This window comes from Danio rerio, chromosome 19 (assembly GCF_049306965.1).
Source record: "Danio rerio strain Tuebingen ecotype United States chromosome 19, GRCz12tu, whole genome shotgun sequence".
NCBI classification, from domain to species: Eukaryota; Metazoa; Chordata; class Actinopteri; order Cypriniformes; family Danionidae; genus Danio; species Danio rerio.
In genome coordinates, this window is record NC_133194.1 from 2967564 (window position 1) to 2986710 (window position 19147).

The window sequence follows — 19147 nt, forward strand, 5'->3', positions numbered from 1 at the left end:
CGCATTTGTGTGTTTGTTTTGTATGTGCGTCGGTTTGTACATTTTTGTGTGTGCACATATTTGTGTCTGTTTGTTTGTGTGTCTGTATATGTTTGTACTGTATGTTTATGTGTGTGTTTGTGGCTGTGTTTGTGTGTGTGCATGTTTGTACCTCTTTGTATGTATGTGTGTGTGTCTATAAATGTTTGTATGTTTGTGGGTTAATGTGTGTGTGTGTGTGTGTGTGTGTGTGTGTGTGTGTGTGTGTGTGTGTGTGTGTGTGTGTGTGTGTGTGTGTGTGTGTGTGTGTGTGTGTGTGTGTGTGTGTGTGTGTGTGTGTTGCAGGTTCGAGGTGCTGACATTTCTGCTGTTGTGTTATAATGCGTCTCTGAGCTACATGAGCGGTTCGTCTCTGCAGTCTCTCTGTCAGCTCAGCTCCAGGTTTGACCCCTTTTACTCCTTAAAATCAACATCAGCACATTCTGTCAGGTTGTAGAGCCAAAACTAAACATTTATCACTGATTCAAGAGGGCTGTGAGAGAACAACACATGAGCATGTTGGAAATGGGAGCGTCTCCACCATTTCCAGTATGATCAGGATCATCAGAGTCGGTGCTTTAATTGCTTGATTGTGTTAGAAAATGTTTCATCCTTGGCTTCTCCTTCCTGCTTGCGTTGTGTTCCTGCCAACTTTCAAACCAAACCTACACACTTGGACTGAAATATCGTCCAGGGCAGGGATTTGGCTGATATTTGGTATTTTGATACTATCAGCATCAGCCAACCTCAATTTAGCTGATTAAAAATAAGTTAGTGTGTTATGTGTCGGTTCCCAAAGTGAATGAACATTGATTTTTTAACTGCATCCATTGGAAAATTGGTTTGTAAATGAATAATAAGTTTTCCCAGAGATGGGTAGCGGCTGGAAGGGCATCAGCTGTGTAAAAACTTGCTGGATAAGTTGGTGGTTCATTCCGCCGTGGCGACCACGGATTAATAAATGGACTAAGCCGACAAGAAAATGAATGAATGAATGAATAATAAGTGTTTTGCATTTGCAAATATGCATTGCATATTTATTTAAATCTATATGTTGCAGTTTTGTAAACTTTTATTTTATGTAAATCAGATTATGCGAATGCTTTAAACCTTTAAGAAATATTTCAATAAAATGTTAAAGTCATTTCTTTTTGATGGAAGTCAACATTAACAGTAAATACAAGGCATGCGTTTATTCATTCAGTCATTCATTCATTCATTTTCCTTCGGCTTAATTTGTGAATATCAGGGGGTGCCACAACAGAATGAACCGCCAACTATTCCAGCAAAAATGTTTTACACAGCGGATGCCCTTCCAGCCGCAACCCAGTACTGGGAAACACCCATACACACCCATTCATACACAAACACACACACAGTTTTTGTGAAAAGTGGGGACATTACATAGACTTCCATTCATTTTTTTACTGTCGAAACCATATATTGTATTTCCCTCACCCCACCCCAAAACCCAACCATCACAGGAGATTGTGTGCAGCTTTACTCTCTGATTAAACTCACTCTGTAGGATTTATAAGCATTTTGAGAAACGAGGACGTCACCAATGTCCGCATATTTCACCTTCTTTTTGTAATACCTATGTCATACCTATGTCATTATACAGATTTGTGTCCTGATATGTCACAAAAACACGTACACAGACTCGTACACTACGGCTGTTACGAACTCTAATCTTGCTTGGCTCCACACAGCAAGCCAGACCCGTAACAATAAATAATATTAAATTCAAATAATTAGACCTTCTTTTAAATAATGATTAGCCCGGAGTCTCATCTCACGTTTAAAAGTAAAAACAACAACAAAGATGAATGACCCAGGAAATAACGTAAAGTCAAATTTATTTGACGTTTAAATTTCAAAAAGGAGACAAATAAAAAGCTTGCGGAGGTAAATGCCGAAATAACAAACAAAACTCAACAGCTCACTAAGTTGCTGACCCTCTTACCTGCACATGAAATTAAAGAAATAAAATAACAATCACTTACATCACAGTTTCTACTACACAAAACAAACAACACAAGTCAGGAGAGAGGAGACTCTCGGAACGACGTTCCAGTCCGGTAGTGGTGGGAAGTTCGGATCATTTTACTGACTCGGATCTTTGAGTCTTTGAATCTTTTTTCGAGTCATTTCATTCATTTGGTTCAATTTGCCAAAATATTATTAAAATGTTACGAATTGCTTCTAAACACATCTACAACTAGCCCAAACGGTTGATCACACGACAAATAAGTCATAAATAGAATATAAGAAGGAGAAAATAATAATTCAATGTTTACCTGCTCTTTTGTCTATGAAGGCATTGTTGTCTCTTTGCTCAGCTCACCTCTTCATGTCTTCAAATGTCAGGGCTTCGTTCACATATAATCTTAACCAATGCACAGTCTAAGCCGATAGGAGCCATGTTCGTTTGTTCATGACGTGACAGAATGACTCAAACCCAAGGACTCGAAAGATGAAGGGTTCAATTCTTTTTCCGGCTCTAAATGCATATGACTGGCTTGTGATGAACGAGTGACTCAGACCCGATTGAGGACTCGAGAGGTGAGCGGATTAATTCTTTTTCCGGCTCTAAAAGCATATGATTGGCTTCTGCCAATGTGATGAAGACTTGAAATTACCGATACTACCTGCACAAATGTGCGCACGCGCGGATGAACGAATCACTCCCTGAGAGGACTCTTAGGCTGCGTCTGAAACCGCATACTTCCATACTATATAGTACGCCAAAATCAGTATTCGAGCCGAGTAGTATGTCCGAATTCATAGAATTCGAAAATCAGTATGCCAGAAGTACCCGGATGACTTACTACTTCCAGCGAGATTCTGGAGTGTGCATCCCATGCATGCTGCGCTATCCCATGATGCCCCGTGAGAGAATTCATGAATGGAAGTGAGGCGACGCAACTGACGCAGTTAGGTCACATGACCATGACAAAATGGCGGATGTAGTACGTCCGAATTCCATTCATACTTTTCACATTCATACTGTATGCAGCATACTTTTCTAACGGCCGAGTAGTATGTTTAAATTCAAATGCAGTACCTACTGAGTAGTAGGCGGTTTCGAACGCAGCCTTAGTTCCCGGGTCATATTGAAGATTCGTTCAAAATGAACGAATCGTTCATGAACGACCCATCACTACAGTCCGGTTTAAATTGTCTCCACAAACAAGCCGGCCTCCACGTGCTGGCTGGCACCTGATTCACCGCACCTGTGCGGCAATGATGAAACCTATACGGAGACGGAGGCGGAGAGTAGAGAACCACACACAATACACACACAAAAACAACCTCACTACTTAAGATATTTATTTATTCATATTATTTTTATATTATTTAATTATTGAAAGAAAATGTGTAACAACGGCCAATTCAGTTCATCAATTCCCCTATAGCGCATGTGTTTGGACTGTGGAGGAAACCGGAGCACCTGGAGGAAACCCACACCAACAGTGGCAGAACATGCAAACTCCACACAGAAATGCCAACTGACTCAGTCGGGACTCAAACCAGCGATCTTCTTGCTGTGAGATGACAGTGCTAACCACTGATCCACCGTGCCTCCCTGGCATGCATTTCAGTCAGTATAGTCACTGTCCCGCACACTGCTCAGATCAGCTCTCGTCAGGGCAGGTGTTGGTGTGGATAATGCGTCTCTTCATCTTAAATCCACCCATGATCCTCTCTGGCTCCGTTCACCCTGATCCTCTTATAGACCTGCACCTGAACACACTCACTGCTGTGATTGGTCCTTTCCCACAGCGATCCAGTGAATGAGGGTCACGTGACTGATTATTGAACCGGTTAGCTGACGTTTGGAGCTGAGAGGGCAAAGGTCGTGTTTCCTTAGCTGCTGGTTGAACATTGTGGCTGTTTCCTTGACCGATACTGATATCTGGAGAGCAACAGCACTCGGTGGCTAAGTGGTTAGCACTGTCGCCTTACTTGCTGGTTCGAGTCCGGGCTGGGTCAGTTGGAGTTTCTCTGTGGAGTTTGCATGTTCTCCACATGTTGGTGTGGCTTTCCCTTAGGGATGCAACAATACAGTTAGCCTACGGTTTAATACATACCTCGTTTTTTTAACACTGTTTTCGGTTCGGTTCGGTTCTAATGGCTTGACACAGGTTTTTTTTTTTGTTATTCTATGCTTAGGCAATAGGAACAGTGAGAAGTGAAGGAGAAAAAAATAGAACAATTTATTGCAATACTCATTTTGTTTTACTTAAATGCCAAGAAAAGTACAGTAGTTCCTAGTGTTCATTCATTCATTCATTTTCTTGTCGGCTTAGTCCCTTTATTAATCCAGGGTCGCCACAGCGGAATGAACCGCCAACTTATCCAGCCAGTTTTTACGCAGCGGATGCCCTTCCAGCCCCACAGGCACTGTAGGGGAACTGATGAACTAAATTGACCGTAGTGTGTGAGTGTGTGTGAATGTGAGAGTGTATGGGTGTTTCCCAGTACTGGGATGCAGCTGGAAGGGCAGCCACTGGATAAAACATATGGTGGAATAGTTGGCGGTTCATTCCATTCAAATGAATGAAGGAATGAATGAATGAATTAAAAGATTAGGAGTTGCTCACTATAAAACAAACAGGATTGATTTGATTTTATTTTATATTTCTGCATTCATGAGGAAAATGCTTGGTTATTGTTGTGACATCGCTTTGTTATGGATGTGACGGATGTGAAATTGGCACTTTGTGTAACTTAGGTAAATCAAATATAATTGTTTGAAAACATTGACAGACATTTTTGAGTGTTTTACAGCACTGCAGGATACATGTCTACACTAAATACTTAGAAAGGGTTTCACTATTGTGGTGAAAACTTGATTTTTTTCATGGGAAGGTTCACATTTTCTCTGATATTTTCTTGTTTTTCCAGAGTCTCTATCTGCGGGTACCCGAGACAACAGGTGCGGCGGTATAAAGGCATCAGCTCGCGGCTCATGGTCACCTCTGAGTTCCTGGTGCAGCTCATCACGGGGATTCACTTCGCACTGTGAGTCGACTTCAAAGAATATTTTTAATAGCAGCAATTAATGATTATTGTGGGCGTGACATTTTGTCTAAAGCTTCCTGCCCATGTCATTAATATTCATACAAATGTCTGATGGGGCGGGGTCTGACTTCTGGACACTTTTCGTCTATGTCATTATTATTCATATATTTATGTCTGATATGGTGTGGTCTGGTTCCTCGACACTCTCCACCCATGTCTTCATTATTTCTTTACTTTTCAAAAGGGGCGTGGCCATATTTTTAAACACTCTGCGCATGTCATCATTATTAATTTATTTGCAAAAAGGGGTGTAGCCTTCTCAACACTTTCTGTTGATGTAATCATTAATTAATTTGCAAAAAGGGGTGTGGCCTTCTCAACTCTCTGCACATGTTATTATTATTCATTTATTTGCCAAAAGGAGAGTGACCTACTTAAGTGACCTTGTCTAAAAGGGGTGTGGTCTCGCTTCTGAAAACTCTCCACCCGTGTCATCATTATTCATATTTTTTTCTTGTCTGTTGATGACATGGGCTGTGACCAAATGTGAGGCAATGCCCCATTAAACGAGACAAAAATATGGATGATGGCATGGAGGAGAGGTCAAGATGTGAGGCCACGCCCATTAGACTAAACTACAATATGAATAAATGGGTGTGGCTTCACATCTTGACGCTCTCCTCTTTGTCATCATTCATATTTTAGTCTTGTCTTGACACTCTCCCCACATGATATGATTAATCATTTTTTTAAAGAAAAGAGGTGTGGCGTCACTACAACACTCTTTGCCCGTGTCGTATTTTTAATTTTTTTGCCTAAAAGGGGTGTGGCCTTACATCTTGATACTTTCCACCCATGTTATCATTATTCAAATTTTACCTAAAAAGGATGTGGCCTTTTCAACACTCTGTTCCTGTCATTATTATTCATATTTCTGTCTAAAAGGGTGTGGCCTTATTTTTTAACACTCTCCGCCCATGTCATCATTATTCAATTTTTTGTCTAAAAGGGGTGTGGCCTTTTCAACACTCTCCATCCATGTCATCATTTTTCATATTTTTTTCTAAAAGGGGTGTGGCCTTTTCATCACTCTCCATCCATGTCATTATTATTCATATTTTTGTTTAAAGGGGTGTGGTCTTTTCAACACTCTCCATCCATGTCATTATTATTCATATTTTTGTTTAAAGGGGTGTGGTCTTTTCAACACTCTCCATCCATGTCATTATTATTCATATTTTTGTTTAAAGGGGTGTGGTCTTTTCAACACTCTCCATCCATGTCATCATTATTCATATTTTTGTCTTAAAGGGTGTGGCCTCACTTCTCAACACTCTCCGCCCATGTCATCATTCATAGTTTTGTCTAAATGGGGCGTGGCCTCACATCTTGGCACTCCACCCTTTTTGAATGATTTTGCAGCATTTCTTGTTTGAAATGCTGAAGCATATTTCACTATTGTATCACCTGATATTTTTTCTGTAATGATTGAGTTATTTTATGTTTTAAGCATTTATTTATTTATTTTTATCACTCTCAGTCATTTAGTTACAACTTTGTAACCTTGATTGTTATTTTTCTTATGTGAAAAATAATCAAATATTACATAAAATGTTATTGGCTTCTACCCAAAAATCATTTCCATTTGGCTTATTAAATAAATGAATTATAATCTCTCTTGGTATTCCAGTGATGAAGTGACACCATAGGGCTTTAGAACTAAACGAGGGACAGTAAACAGTAACATTTTTGGGTTCACTGTGTCTTCATTTATTGTTTGTTTATCTCTCTCTCTTTGTCTGTGTGTTTGTGCATGCGTGTATGTTTGTCTCTATGTGTGTGCGCAGGTGTAACGGTGAGGTGGATCTGGGCTCGAAGGCTCTGGATGATGTTCTGTATCGAGCGCAGCTGGAGCTTTTCCCCGAGGCCCTGCTGGTGCGTTTCACATCCTCACGCTTGACCACAGATTACAGAAATCCAGCTAAAGCTCTGCAGATTACCAACATTTCTCAAATTCATTCACTGATCCCGTTAGAAAGGCCAACTGAGGCATTGTCACAGAAACACAACCACTTACTACAGCACAATAACGCACACAGAGCAGGAATTACTTCCATTGAGAAGACTTGATCCCTTTATTCCTTAGGGGTCACCACAGCGGAATGAACCGCCAACTCATCCAGCATATGTTTTATGCAGCGGATGCCCTTCCAGCTGCAACCCAGTACTGGGAAACACCCACACACACTCATGCACAGACACTACAACCAATTTAGTTTATTCAATTCACCTGTTCCGCATGTCTTTGGACTGTGGGGGAAACCGGAGCACCCTGAGGAAACCCACAGCAACACGGGGAGTACATGCAAACTCCACACAGAAATGCCAACTTTCCCAGCCGTGACTCGAACTAGCGACCTTCTTACTATGAGGCGTCAATGCTAACCACTAAGCCGCCGTGCTGCTGAGTTGATATTTATTTTAGCCGAAAATGTGATTTGATTTTCAGTCTTTGCCAAAATAAAATCTTTAATTATTTGCTGGATTAAGCACAGTTAAGTAGTCTGGTTTAGAAATGTATTTATTAAAGTGAAATATGAAATGAAATATCAGTTATTAAAACTATTATGATTAGTAATGTGTTGAAAAAAAAATCTTCTCTTCGTTAAACAGAAATTGGGGAAAAAATTAGACGGGGGCGAATAATTCAGGGGGGCTAATAATTCTGACTTCAACTGTGTATATATATATATATATATATATATATATATATATATATATATATATATATATATATATATGTATATATATATATATATATATATATGTGTATATATATATATATATGTATATATATATATATATATGTATATATATATATGTATATATATATATATATATGTATGTATATATATATATATATATATATATATATGTATGTATATATATATATATGTATATATGTATATATATATATATATGTATATATGTATATATATGTATATATATATATATATATATATATATATATATATATATATATATATATATATATATATATATATATATATATATATATATATATATAGTACATCAATTATTTTCTCATTGTTTTCACAATAATACTACATTTTTTGGTTGTCTAATCAATTGCATCCATGCATTTTTATGCACTTAACTCAGAAGCTACATAACGGTTATATTTACTGTATAAAATGATTAATCTAAATGTTTCTCAGGTGGGAAACGCCATCAAATCGTCTCTTCACGGCGCCTCTCTGAAGTCCAATAAAGAGGGAACTCGCTCCATCCAGGTGGAGATCACACCCACCGCCTCTCGCATCTCCAGAAACGCCGTCACCAGCCTGTCCATCAGAGGACATCGCTGGAAACGCCACGGTGAGACCTTTCCCAAAAACAGCTCAAATGCTGAAAGTAATGGACCCTTTTCACATTTCCGGATTGCTCAATAACAAAAGTTGTCTTAGTTGGTAAACTTAGAGCGCAGTGATTAAGAGCGAAAAACCAATACTTTTTATGCAATTTTATTTGATGAAATAATAAAAGAAAAACTCCATGATGGTTTTATCAAGACCTTCAGAAACAGGAAAGCAAACATGTGAGACTGATAACGGCAGCCAGAGGAGAGAGTAACATCAAATTTACTGTCCCACATTCATACATGCTGCATTACAAACAAAAGCGGTAATTCATTTTAGAAACTTGATTCGAAGACGATATAATGCATACATAAATACATATATAATTGTTCATATGTTTTTTTTTAAAACTAAATATTAAAAACATCCAAGTATTTAAGATGCTGATGACTGTTAAACACATCATAGTACTCTTGTGAAAAGGGTCCACACATATTAACACTAATACGACTCTTCTCCAGCTGTGTGGTCTGATGTGAGCTGAACACACACACACACACACACACACACACACACACACACACACACACACACACACACACGGTCTCAGTAATTACAGCTCCAGCGTTCACATGTAATGAAGGGGTTTTTGCAAGCAAACGCGGTCATTAGTGGGCTTTGCTGAGGCGTTGCTCAAACGCTGAATAACTAACCCTGAATTAACACTTTTGTGCATCAGATGACAAACTGAACCATTTCTGCATCCGACAGAAGCGATGCCTCGAGTCTTGTGGCTCATTTCTTATGAAATTAGGCCATGACTGTTTTACTCTTGAGTGTTTTTATGTTTCATCATGTGACGCCAATTTAAATTTGAGTATATACAAGTAGTCTTATCGTTAGCATAATAAGAATATTAATAATTTAGTAGTTTATAATGACTTCTATAAATAACTTGAAGCACTAATATAAAAAAAATCCATTTTATATTCTATAATTTCAATATAGTATTAATTCTTGCTTATGTGTGATAAAATATATTTAATCTACAGGAGTAATAATAACTTATATTTAATCTATATATGGTATAAGTTACAGTTAATTTTAGTTCTCATTGTTGCTCATTTGTTGTTCTACAATGGTTTTAAATAAGGCATGGTTTATAATAAGAAAAATGCTGTGTAATATCAATATAATTGTTTATATAATTGTATATATTGTTATTGTTGTTGTATATAACTCATTGTTATGCTTAGAATAAATTGTCATTATGGTAAATAAATTTAATTAGCAATAGTAATTACTAAATTATTATTATTGTTATTATTTTATTATTCTTTTTTTATAATAATTTTTTAGGAGTTTTTCACCTTTATTATGACATTATAGTAGAGAATTCAGACAGGAAATTATTGGGAGCAGAGAGAGGGGAAGGATCGGCAAAGGACCTCGAGCCGGGAATCGAACTCGGGTTGCCGTGAGCACGTTGGTGCTAAATGTCAGTGCGCAGTACCACCAGGCTACAGGCGCCGAAACTAAATTATTATTTTAAATTAATTCATTATTATTTGTAGAATTTCATAATGTTATATGCAGAATAATTATATTTTATACTAATGATTTAATTAGTTTATATATATATATATATATATATATATATATATATATATATATATATATATATATATTAGGGTTGAGTCCATAGATGATGACATTGCGATCCTCCGCCCCGCCGCCATCGCAGCAGCAATTCGCTTATAAAAAACACACACTCAGTCTTAATTTTAAAATTGGATTTTAGAACAAAAACGATCCACGTCCACACTGTTTTACCTAGAGTTTCTGATCAGATCTCCAAGCGCACACACACAGACTCATATACACACATGGCATGTGCAGTATATGCGCACGTCTGATGCAGGCAGTCAGTATGGGGTGCTTTGTGCACAAAACCCCAGAGAGCAGTGCATGTTGGACACATTATCAAGGATGTCCCGCTAGATGGGGTCTCACTATAGTTGTTAAATGTGATATTCACTTCACTTTCACACTTGTACGCAGTAATTTTAGTGTAAACTCAGATACTGTTGGTTGGTTGCTGTTGGTTGTGCATCTTTTTTACCAAGTTTGTCGACGCCATTATAACGACACAGATCACTCTATTCATGCCAGAGTCCCGCAGAAAAAGTGATTGACAGGTGGTCATTTGTGTGTAACTTATTTTTATTTATTTATGATTTAGTTATGGGTAAAACAACGAATATGCGGGTAGCTCCCCCCAGTAATTTCACGAGCACAAAGGATTCTCTGATGACTGGCGCTTTATTGACTGGTTCACCATGAATATGACCAACCAACTCGAAATGCCGTGAAAACTGAATACACACAAAGTAAAACAGAAAACAAAAAACATAAATATATACATTATCTTCGTAAATCCTTGAAACAGAGTAAAGTAAACTTTTAACAGCTTGAGTTTTGTACATGCACTGTTACAAACATGTTTTCTGCTACATAACAACAAATTCACAAACAACACATATAATATAAGTGAACTTACTTCATTGGCTGCTTATCACAAAAAGAGGAACTTCTTATAGCATCTTGTTATGCTTCTTGAATCCAGATGAATATAACTTAAGCAGGGAAACAAACTCTGCTTCACCTGCCATGAGATGCCTTTTCTTCCTGGTTACTCTGTATGGTTTTCATAATAAAAGTTTCAACCCCATACAACTCTGTACTTTGTAATTTCAAATTAAAAGTCTATGAAATAATTAAATAAGAAAGAAACTGGCTCTCAGTCAGCCACAATGCTGGTCAGCTAGTTGAAACGGTAGGCTACAAAAATTAATTCGTTATGAATGAATGATTTATTCATAAATAACTAATTCACCGATGCCAAATTGGTCGATATCGCCCAACCCCTATCTATATATATATATATATATATATATATATATATATATATATATATATATATATATATATATATAATAAACCTAATAAATTGTTAATAGAATTATTAATTTGTATATAATAATTATAATTGTGTTTTAATTATATATTCAATATTGTTGCTAATAATAAAATAATTATAAAGAAAATACATTTTTATTATTAATAATAATAACAATAATAACAATGTTATTTTTTAATAAATATATTTAGTCTAAAAGGGTGTTAAATGTGTAAACTGATGGTGCTCTTATATTAGATAAGAAAAAAAATACATTCAGCCTATGTATAATTTAATAATATATAATAATAATATTTGACATTAGTTGAAGCACATTTTTCGTTACATGTCGTTACATTCCCCCGAAAATGCACATTGCAACTAATATGAAATATTTGCATCATTATTCTAGTATATCATCAAATTATTAGTCATTTCATTCATCTGTGTCCATCTTCACCTTATGATTTGAGCGGTTTATGTTTGTGGTTTTTGTTTTATTGTGTGTCTCACATCACTATCATGCATGTGTCCATGTTTATGTGTGTCTCAGAGTCTCAGGAGGACAGTGTAGACTCCCCTGACACCCTCCCGACGGGCCCCATCCCCGAAATTAGCGTAACGGGGGTTGGCGGCGAGCGACTGGCCAACGGAGAGGCTCTGCGAGGCCGTACGGAGGGCGAGGGCTCAGAGGTGGGGCTCGACCCTAGAGGTCAGGAGGTCAAGAGGCAGAAATCCGTGCGGAGGCACCTAGAGGACGGGACGCCCTCCGCGGGGCGGGTTCAGTTCTAGAAGCCACGCCCCTCGCCCCGCACACCCCTCCCCTCTCCCTCGGCCCAGAGGTACTTGTGTGGGCGGAGCTTCTGGAAGAGCTCATTAATTTTTCATGACATGCAAAGCAAACGCCTTTAAGTATCAACAAGCCTCTGTTAACTTGAGGTTTGGCTTTTCCTCTGACTGGCTCAATGGTGAAACTCTGTTGACAGCATCACTGGTGTGTTAATGTCCATTAACACAGGTTTTGTCCCCATTTAAATTAGATTTGGTTATAGTAGATTTAGTTTATAATATCAACTGCTTTTATTTATGTATTTTTTATTAGTTTTTGTTTGATTATTTTGTTAAATTGCTTTGTATTTTTATTTATTTATATATGCTTTAATTTGTCCCTCGGTTGTATTTAAATCATTTAAATTGTATTTGGTTATAGTAAACAATTTAATTGATTTAAATTATACCTAAAGGACAAAATAAAATAGATAAAAATACATATCAATTTAAATAAACTGCTTTTATTTATGCATTTAATTTATATATATATAAGCTTTATTTTGTCCTTATGGTACACATTTAAATCATTTAAATTGGGTTTGTTTATAGTAAATAATAAAGTTTTGTAATGTTAACAACTTTTCATTTATGTATTTTTATTTACGTTTGTTTTATTTTGTCGCTTTGGTTTGATTTAAATTGGATTTGGTTATAATAATACAAAATAATTTAGAATGTTAACTGCATTTATTTATATATTTTTATTTCTTTATGTATTTTGTTATTCATGTATACTTTTTCCCTCCAGTATCTGCACCTCCACTTTGGTGTACTATTTTATGATATATTAAATTTTTTTGTATTTTTTATATCGATAAATCACACATTAGTTCATTATAAATATAGTTATTACATTAATTATTATAAATAAACATGGCTTTTTTGCATACTTTTCATGAAATTGTGTATTTTATACATGCATAATTGTTTGGGAAAATATTTATTATCATTTTTATGCAAATTATCATATGAATATATGAAAAATATATAATTTTATATAAATAATATACTAAAATGAATATAAAAATGTGACAATTCTTTAAAAATGCATATATATATATATATATATATATATCATACAAACACACACACATTGTGATGGGCAAGAATTAATTAATTAATCGCATCAAGAATGCTTTGACTAAAATATGTTTGTTTACTGTGTATATTTATTATGTATATGTAAATATACACATGCATGCATATATTTGCGGAAAATGTTTATTTGTTTTTAGATATAAATTGTAAATGAAAACAACACAAATTATATTAATTAAAATATCTTTGTAAAAAAATTCAGCATTGTTTCTATATTATTATTATTATTATTATTAATATTATTATTATTTTTAAACACAAAACAAACGTATTTTGCATGCAATATATGTTTGCAATATTGTCATAAATCTTTAATCTTTGCCCAGCATATATATATTATATACATTTATTTATTATTCTTTTATTTATTTATATATATATATATATGGGGACAAATCAAACTCTTTTTATGTGTGTGTTGTGACTGACATTAAATCAGTAATGCTGTGAACAGAGCTCGAGTTGAGCCTGTAATTTTCCTCTCCGGATGCTGAAATCTTCTCCTCAGCACTGTGAATGACCCTGATCTCATCTTCTAACACTCTTGCGTCTATTTCTGTCGCGTTCGCAACTCGTCTCATATTTCCTGTTTTCTCATCATTCCTGCGTTTCTCCCTTGACTGTTTTTCATCCCGTCAAACCTCCTGATCTCTCCGCTAACAGTGATGGAAATGACCTGTGCTGTTTCAATCCGCCTCACGTTCTGATTAAAGAGAATCTGTTTCTGAATCCTGCTTTTGCCGACACTTTTATCCACTGGGCTGCAGAGGGAAACAACCTGAGGAGTGATCGCTGACTGACAGGAAGTGATGCGTCTGATCTGAACATCATGTAACTGTTAGTGCAAATCATTGATCACAAGCTATAAGATGCTGAATTGAAGAATTTGCTCTTAAAATATTCATGCTCAAACACTAGTAAAGGAGTGTCAAACTCAAATTATTTAAGTTATGAGAGTATTTTTTGCTGTAGTAAGACAATATTTTAATTATTTTGTGCTGGTTTCTGTCTGTCATCTATACATAAATACATGCATAAATTAATAAATATGACACTAAAACAGGTGGTGGGGCAGGTGGCGACTAGTTTGTGTCTTAATGAGTGATTCATCGATCCATCAATTCAATTGATTCATTCACAACAGCTAATTGATTCGTTCACAACAGCTTATTGATTCGTTCAAAACAGCTAATTGATTCATATAGTCATTATGAATGAATCATTGACTCAAATGATTTGTTTGAAACTTGATTCATTCAGGAATGAAACACACTTGGATGCTTAACTTTGTAATTTAGGAAGTGAGCAGAAAACAGAAAACACTGATTTTAAAATATAATTCAATATTAGCACATCATGTCGCACATATTCTAGCTCTTCTGTTGCATCTCAGATAAAATATAAACACTATATATTTAATTGTGCAGTATTTATTTGATTGTATTGTTTGAATCATGTCATTAGATGTACGTTTGACACTCTAATCTAGTATTGTGGCGTATATTCCGCATCTGTACTGAAGGACTTTTATTTTGTCGGACTCCATCTGAACTTCCTGTCAGTCAGAACTTTCTCCTGTAGTTTGAGCTTGTGCTTTGTTCCTTGTGCTGAAACTCCTGCTTCATTTCCCTAAAACTCTCTCTCTGACTTCTCTAGGTCTGGTGTTTCTCATCTGTTGGTTTAACGTAGGACTTGTGCATCAAATTGCTATTGGCATTTTCTGAAAAAAGTATAGATGTTAACCAACCCTGTGTAATGTGTGATGATCACAAAGATCATTTAGTTCCGTTGTAATTATAGTAATTATAATCACAGTTTGACACTATTGCAGATTCGCACATTGCGATATCAATGCTGTCAATGAAAAATTGTGCTGCAATAATTCAATTGTAGTACACACTCGAGTAGTAGGTGATTTCGAACACAGCCATACAAAATGTGCAAACTGAGAACACCTGGGATAAGGAGGAATGGGCTGCGTCCAAAATCACATACTTCCATACTATATAATACGATAAAAACAGTATGTGAGCCGAGTAGCATGACCGAATTCATAGAAATGGAAAAACAGACATGCTACTTCTGGCGAGGTTCTGATGTGCACATCTGATGGATGCTACGCTATCCCATGATGCAATGTCAGAGAATTCATAATTGGGAATGAAGTGGCGCATCTGACACGGGTAGGTCACATTATAGTAATGACAAATGGTCCTGGAGAGCCGAGTTTAGCTCCAACCCCAATTAGACGCACCTGAACCAGCTGACCAGCCTCTTACTTCAGTAGGTGCACTAGAAACTTCCTGGCAGGTGTGTTGAAGCAGGTTGGAGCTAAACTCTGCAGGGCTGAGTTCGGGCAGCCTTGATATAGAGCATACTTTTCTAATGGTTGTGTAGTACATACTCGAGTAATAGGCGAGTTCAGACGCAGCATCTTAGAACATCTGGGTTAAAGGCTACGTCCGAAATCGCCTACCTACCGAAATAAGTAGGTAATACAATTGAATTTGAATTGACTACACGACCATTAGAAAAGTGTGTTCTTTATAGAATGAAAGTAAGTAGTATGATTATAATTCAGTCGTACTACATCCGCCATTTGTCATGATCACGTGACCTTGATCATGACCTTGACCTTTATCTTGATTGCGTCTCTTTACTCACATTTAGAAATTCTTTTATGTTACATCATGGGATTTCAAAGCGTCCATTTAATGCACAATTCAGAATCTTGCCGGAAGTAGTAGATCATCTGGGTACTTCTCGCATACTTTTTTTTTTTTTTTCAAATACTTTGAATAGTTTTTCGAAAACTATAAATTTCGACATCTCGGTTAGCATACTGTTTTTAGAAAACTATTAATTTCGACATACCACTCTGTTCGCATACTGTTTTTTGAATAATATAAATTTCCACCTACTACTTGGTTCACATACTGTTTTACGAACACTATGAATTTCGACATACTACTCTGCTCGCATACTGTTTTACGAATACTATAAATTTCCACATACTACTTGTTAGCATACTGTTTTTCGAACACTATGAATTTCGACATACTTCTCGGTTCGCATACTGTTTTTCGAAGACTGAATTTTGACATCTCGGTTTGCATACTGTTTTTCGAACACTATGAATTTCGATATACTTCTCAGTTCACATACTGTTTTTTGAATTCTATGAATTTCAACATACTACTCTGTTCGTATACGGTTTTTCAAATACTATGAATTTCGACATCTCGGTTCGCATACTGTTTTTCGAATACTATAAATTTCAACTTTTCGGTTCGCATAGTTTTTCAAATACTATGAATTTCAACATACTAATGTGTTCACATACTGTTTTTCGAATACTATGAATTTCGACATACCACTCGTTTCACATACTTTTTTCGAAGACTATGAATTTCAATATACAACTTGGTTCGCATACTGTTTTTCCGAATACTATGAATTTTGACATACTACACGTTTCGCATACTGTATTTTGCATATTATAAATTTCGACATACAACTCGGTTCGCATACTGTTTTTCGAATACTATAAATATTTCGACACTTCTCGGTTCGCATACTGTTTTTCGAATACTATGAATTTCAACATACTACTTTGTTCGCATACTGTTTTTCGAATACTATGAATTTCGACATACCACTCGTTTCACATACTTTTTTCGAATACTATGAATTTCGACTTACAACTTGGTTCGCATACTGTTTTTCCGAATACTATGAATTTTGACATACTACACGTTTCGCATACTGTATTTTGCATATTATAAATTTCGACATACAACTCTGTTCGCATACTGTTTTTTGAATACTATGAATTTCCACATACTACTTGGTTTGCATTCTGTTTTTCCCAATAATATGAATTTCCACATACTACTCGGCTCGCATACTGTTTTAATCGTACTATATGGTATGGAAGTATACTATTGCGGTCCGCCAGGTTCATGGTTGAGAAACACTAGTCTAAGAGGAGTAGTTTTACCTCTCAGATCTTAGAATAAATGTGCGCTCTTCTCTCTCCTGCAGATGCAGTGGATTTGGGTTCCCCGGATGAGCTGACGGAGATCGCGGAGGTTGATGAGGGCATCTGTACGCAGGCGTCCGGCGCTCAGAGCAGCCCTCCGACCATCGTGATCAGCAGCAGCGCTGGAGGAGCCGCAGCCGGAGCTGGAAAGCTGGCGGGGAAAGGTCTGCGCCGCCTGACTGGACGATCCAGCAAGGAGAAGGATAAAGAGAAGGACGCGGCCACCGGCATGGACCAGCTAACCCGCAAACAAGCAGCCGTCCGCGCCATGAGTGAAAACCTAGAGCTGCTGTCACTCAAACGGCTGACGCTGACGGCCAGCCAATCAGTGCCTAAGAGCGGCTCGCTTAGCCTGTCGCGCACCGCTAGCGCCGTCTTCTCTCGCTCCTTCGAGCAGGTCAGCAACGTCTTCTCCGGAAACCAGCCGTCCAGTCGTGCGTCAAGTCCAACGTCCAATCACGTCGCTGAACAAGATGAGGGTGTGGCTTATCTGGATCACATAAGCCCCGCCCACCAGCATCGGCAGCGTTCTCCTACCATCAGTATCCATGTGACCTCTGACCTGTGAACTTAAAAACTGGCCGCCATCTTGTGGCACACAACTGCAGCACCTTACAGGACGTCTGTTTGTTTCCCTAAGTCGTGTTTAATGACCAAAGTCGTGTATTTTTTTGAAGTACGTGTTTTTAAGGACGTCTCCCAGTTTGCTCATGAAGTTTACAGGCGGTGTTGTGTATTTTTTAATGCTGTGTCTGTTTGGGAGCGGACGTTTACATGCAGACTAAACAGTGTTATGATTTGTGTGTGTGTGTGTGTGTGTGTGTGTGTGTGAGATTTTTACGTGTGTTCTCCTCTCTGTTTCCCAGCATGCACTGGGCTTGAACCGAAGCCATGATTATTTCACACTGTTTCCATGGGAATTTGGACTGTATTGAAAGCCTGAGCGGAAAATCTGCTGGAAACTAATACCTACGTCTTCGTTAATGTCATTTCTGATGCGGTATTTCTAAAGCAATACGGTTGTGTTTTAAATCACTGCTGATTTTGAAGGCCATAAGAGATGTTTGACACGTGAAGCGGGTGTTGAGCTGCTCGTGTGTCACACTGATGTCATGCTTATAACGCAAAGCACTACAGCAGAGACCCAGAAAACAGTGTGATCATAAGCCAGAAATCTGTCTTGATATGAACGATGAATCTATGTGATCTTTTTTTTTTTTTCTTGGACTAATTATGGCATCTGTTATTGGTGCATCACTGCTTTTGCACCAATATTTGTCTGGTTTTATTGTAATTATTTTTTAGGATGATCAAAGAATTCTCCCTGGCCGTAATGGTTTGTGTTTTTACTTTGAAGTGGATCATCAATAGCAGTGGTTATCTTTGTATTCAGATTATTTTGGGAATGTGAATATTTTGTTGTGAGTTGTAAATATTATTGTACTAAAGTCTTTTTTTTTTTTGCCTTTTATCACAAAATAACATGGTTACAGTCTCTGAAGAATAAAGATTTCTATTTCAGCAGGCCTCTAGATTTTTATAGAGTGAGAAACAAACACTACATGTTTTACTTAGTAGTTTTTAATTAAAATACACCATTTATTCGCTCTCTAAATTGTCATGGGATTTAATGATAGAATCGTCGTCAATAACAAATAGTTATTTGTTTATTTATATATATAATATTTTTATAATATTATAAAAATTTTATAATTTTTTTTAATTTTTATAAATAAATAAAATAAAATAAAAATTTTATTTAAATTTTTTTTATTTAAATTTTATAAAAAA

The 19147-nt window shown here is 36.6% G+C and overlaps 1 protein-coding gene across 14 annotated transcripts in view; it reads left to right on the top strand.

Annotated features, from left to right (window-relative positions):
* Nucleotides 1–18877, top strand: part of hycc1 (hyccin PI4KA lipid kinase complex subunit 1) — a 62308-nt gene extending 43431 nt beyond the window's left edge. For 5 of the 14 annotated variants that reach the window (XR_225184.5, XR_012394510.1, XR_012394509.1 and 2 more), the window contains exons 7-12: nt 325–420; nt 4930–5046; nt 6894–6981; nt 8286–8445; nt 11939–12227; nt 17359–18877. Coding sequence is in view for 9 of the 14 variants with exons in the window: in NM_205630.1 (NP_991193.1) it covers nt 325–420; nt 4930–5046; nt 6894–6981; nt 8286–8445; nt 17359–17924 (1027 nt within the window). In the remaining 5 variants the exon portion in view is untranslated. The remainder of the gene's footprint in view (nt 1–324; nt 421–4929; nt 5047–6893; nt 6982–8285; nt 8446–11938; nt 12228–17358) is intronic. The other 9 variants (NM_205630.1, XM_068215058.2, XM_005173738.6 and 6 more) reach the window with 2 other exon arrangements.
* Nucleotides 18878–19147: the final 270 nt, after the last annotated feature.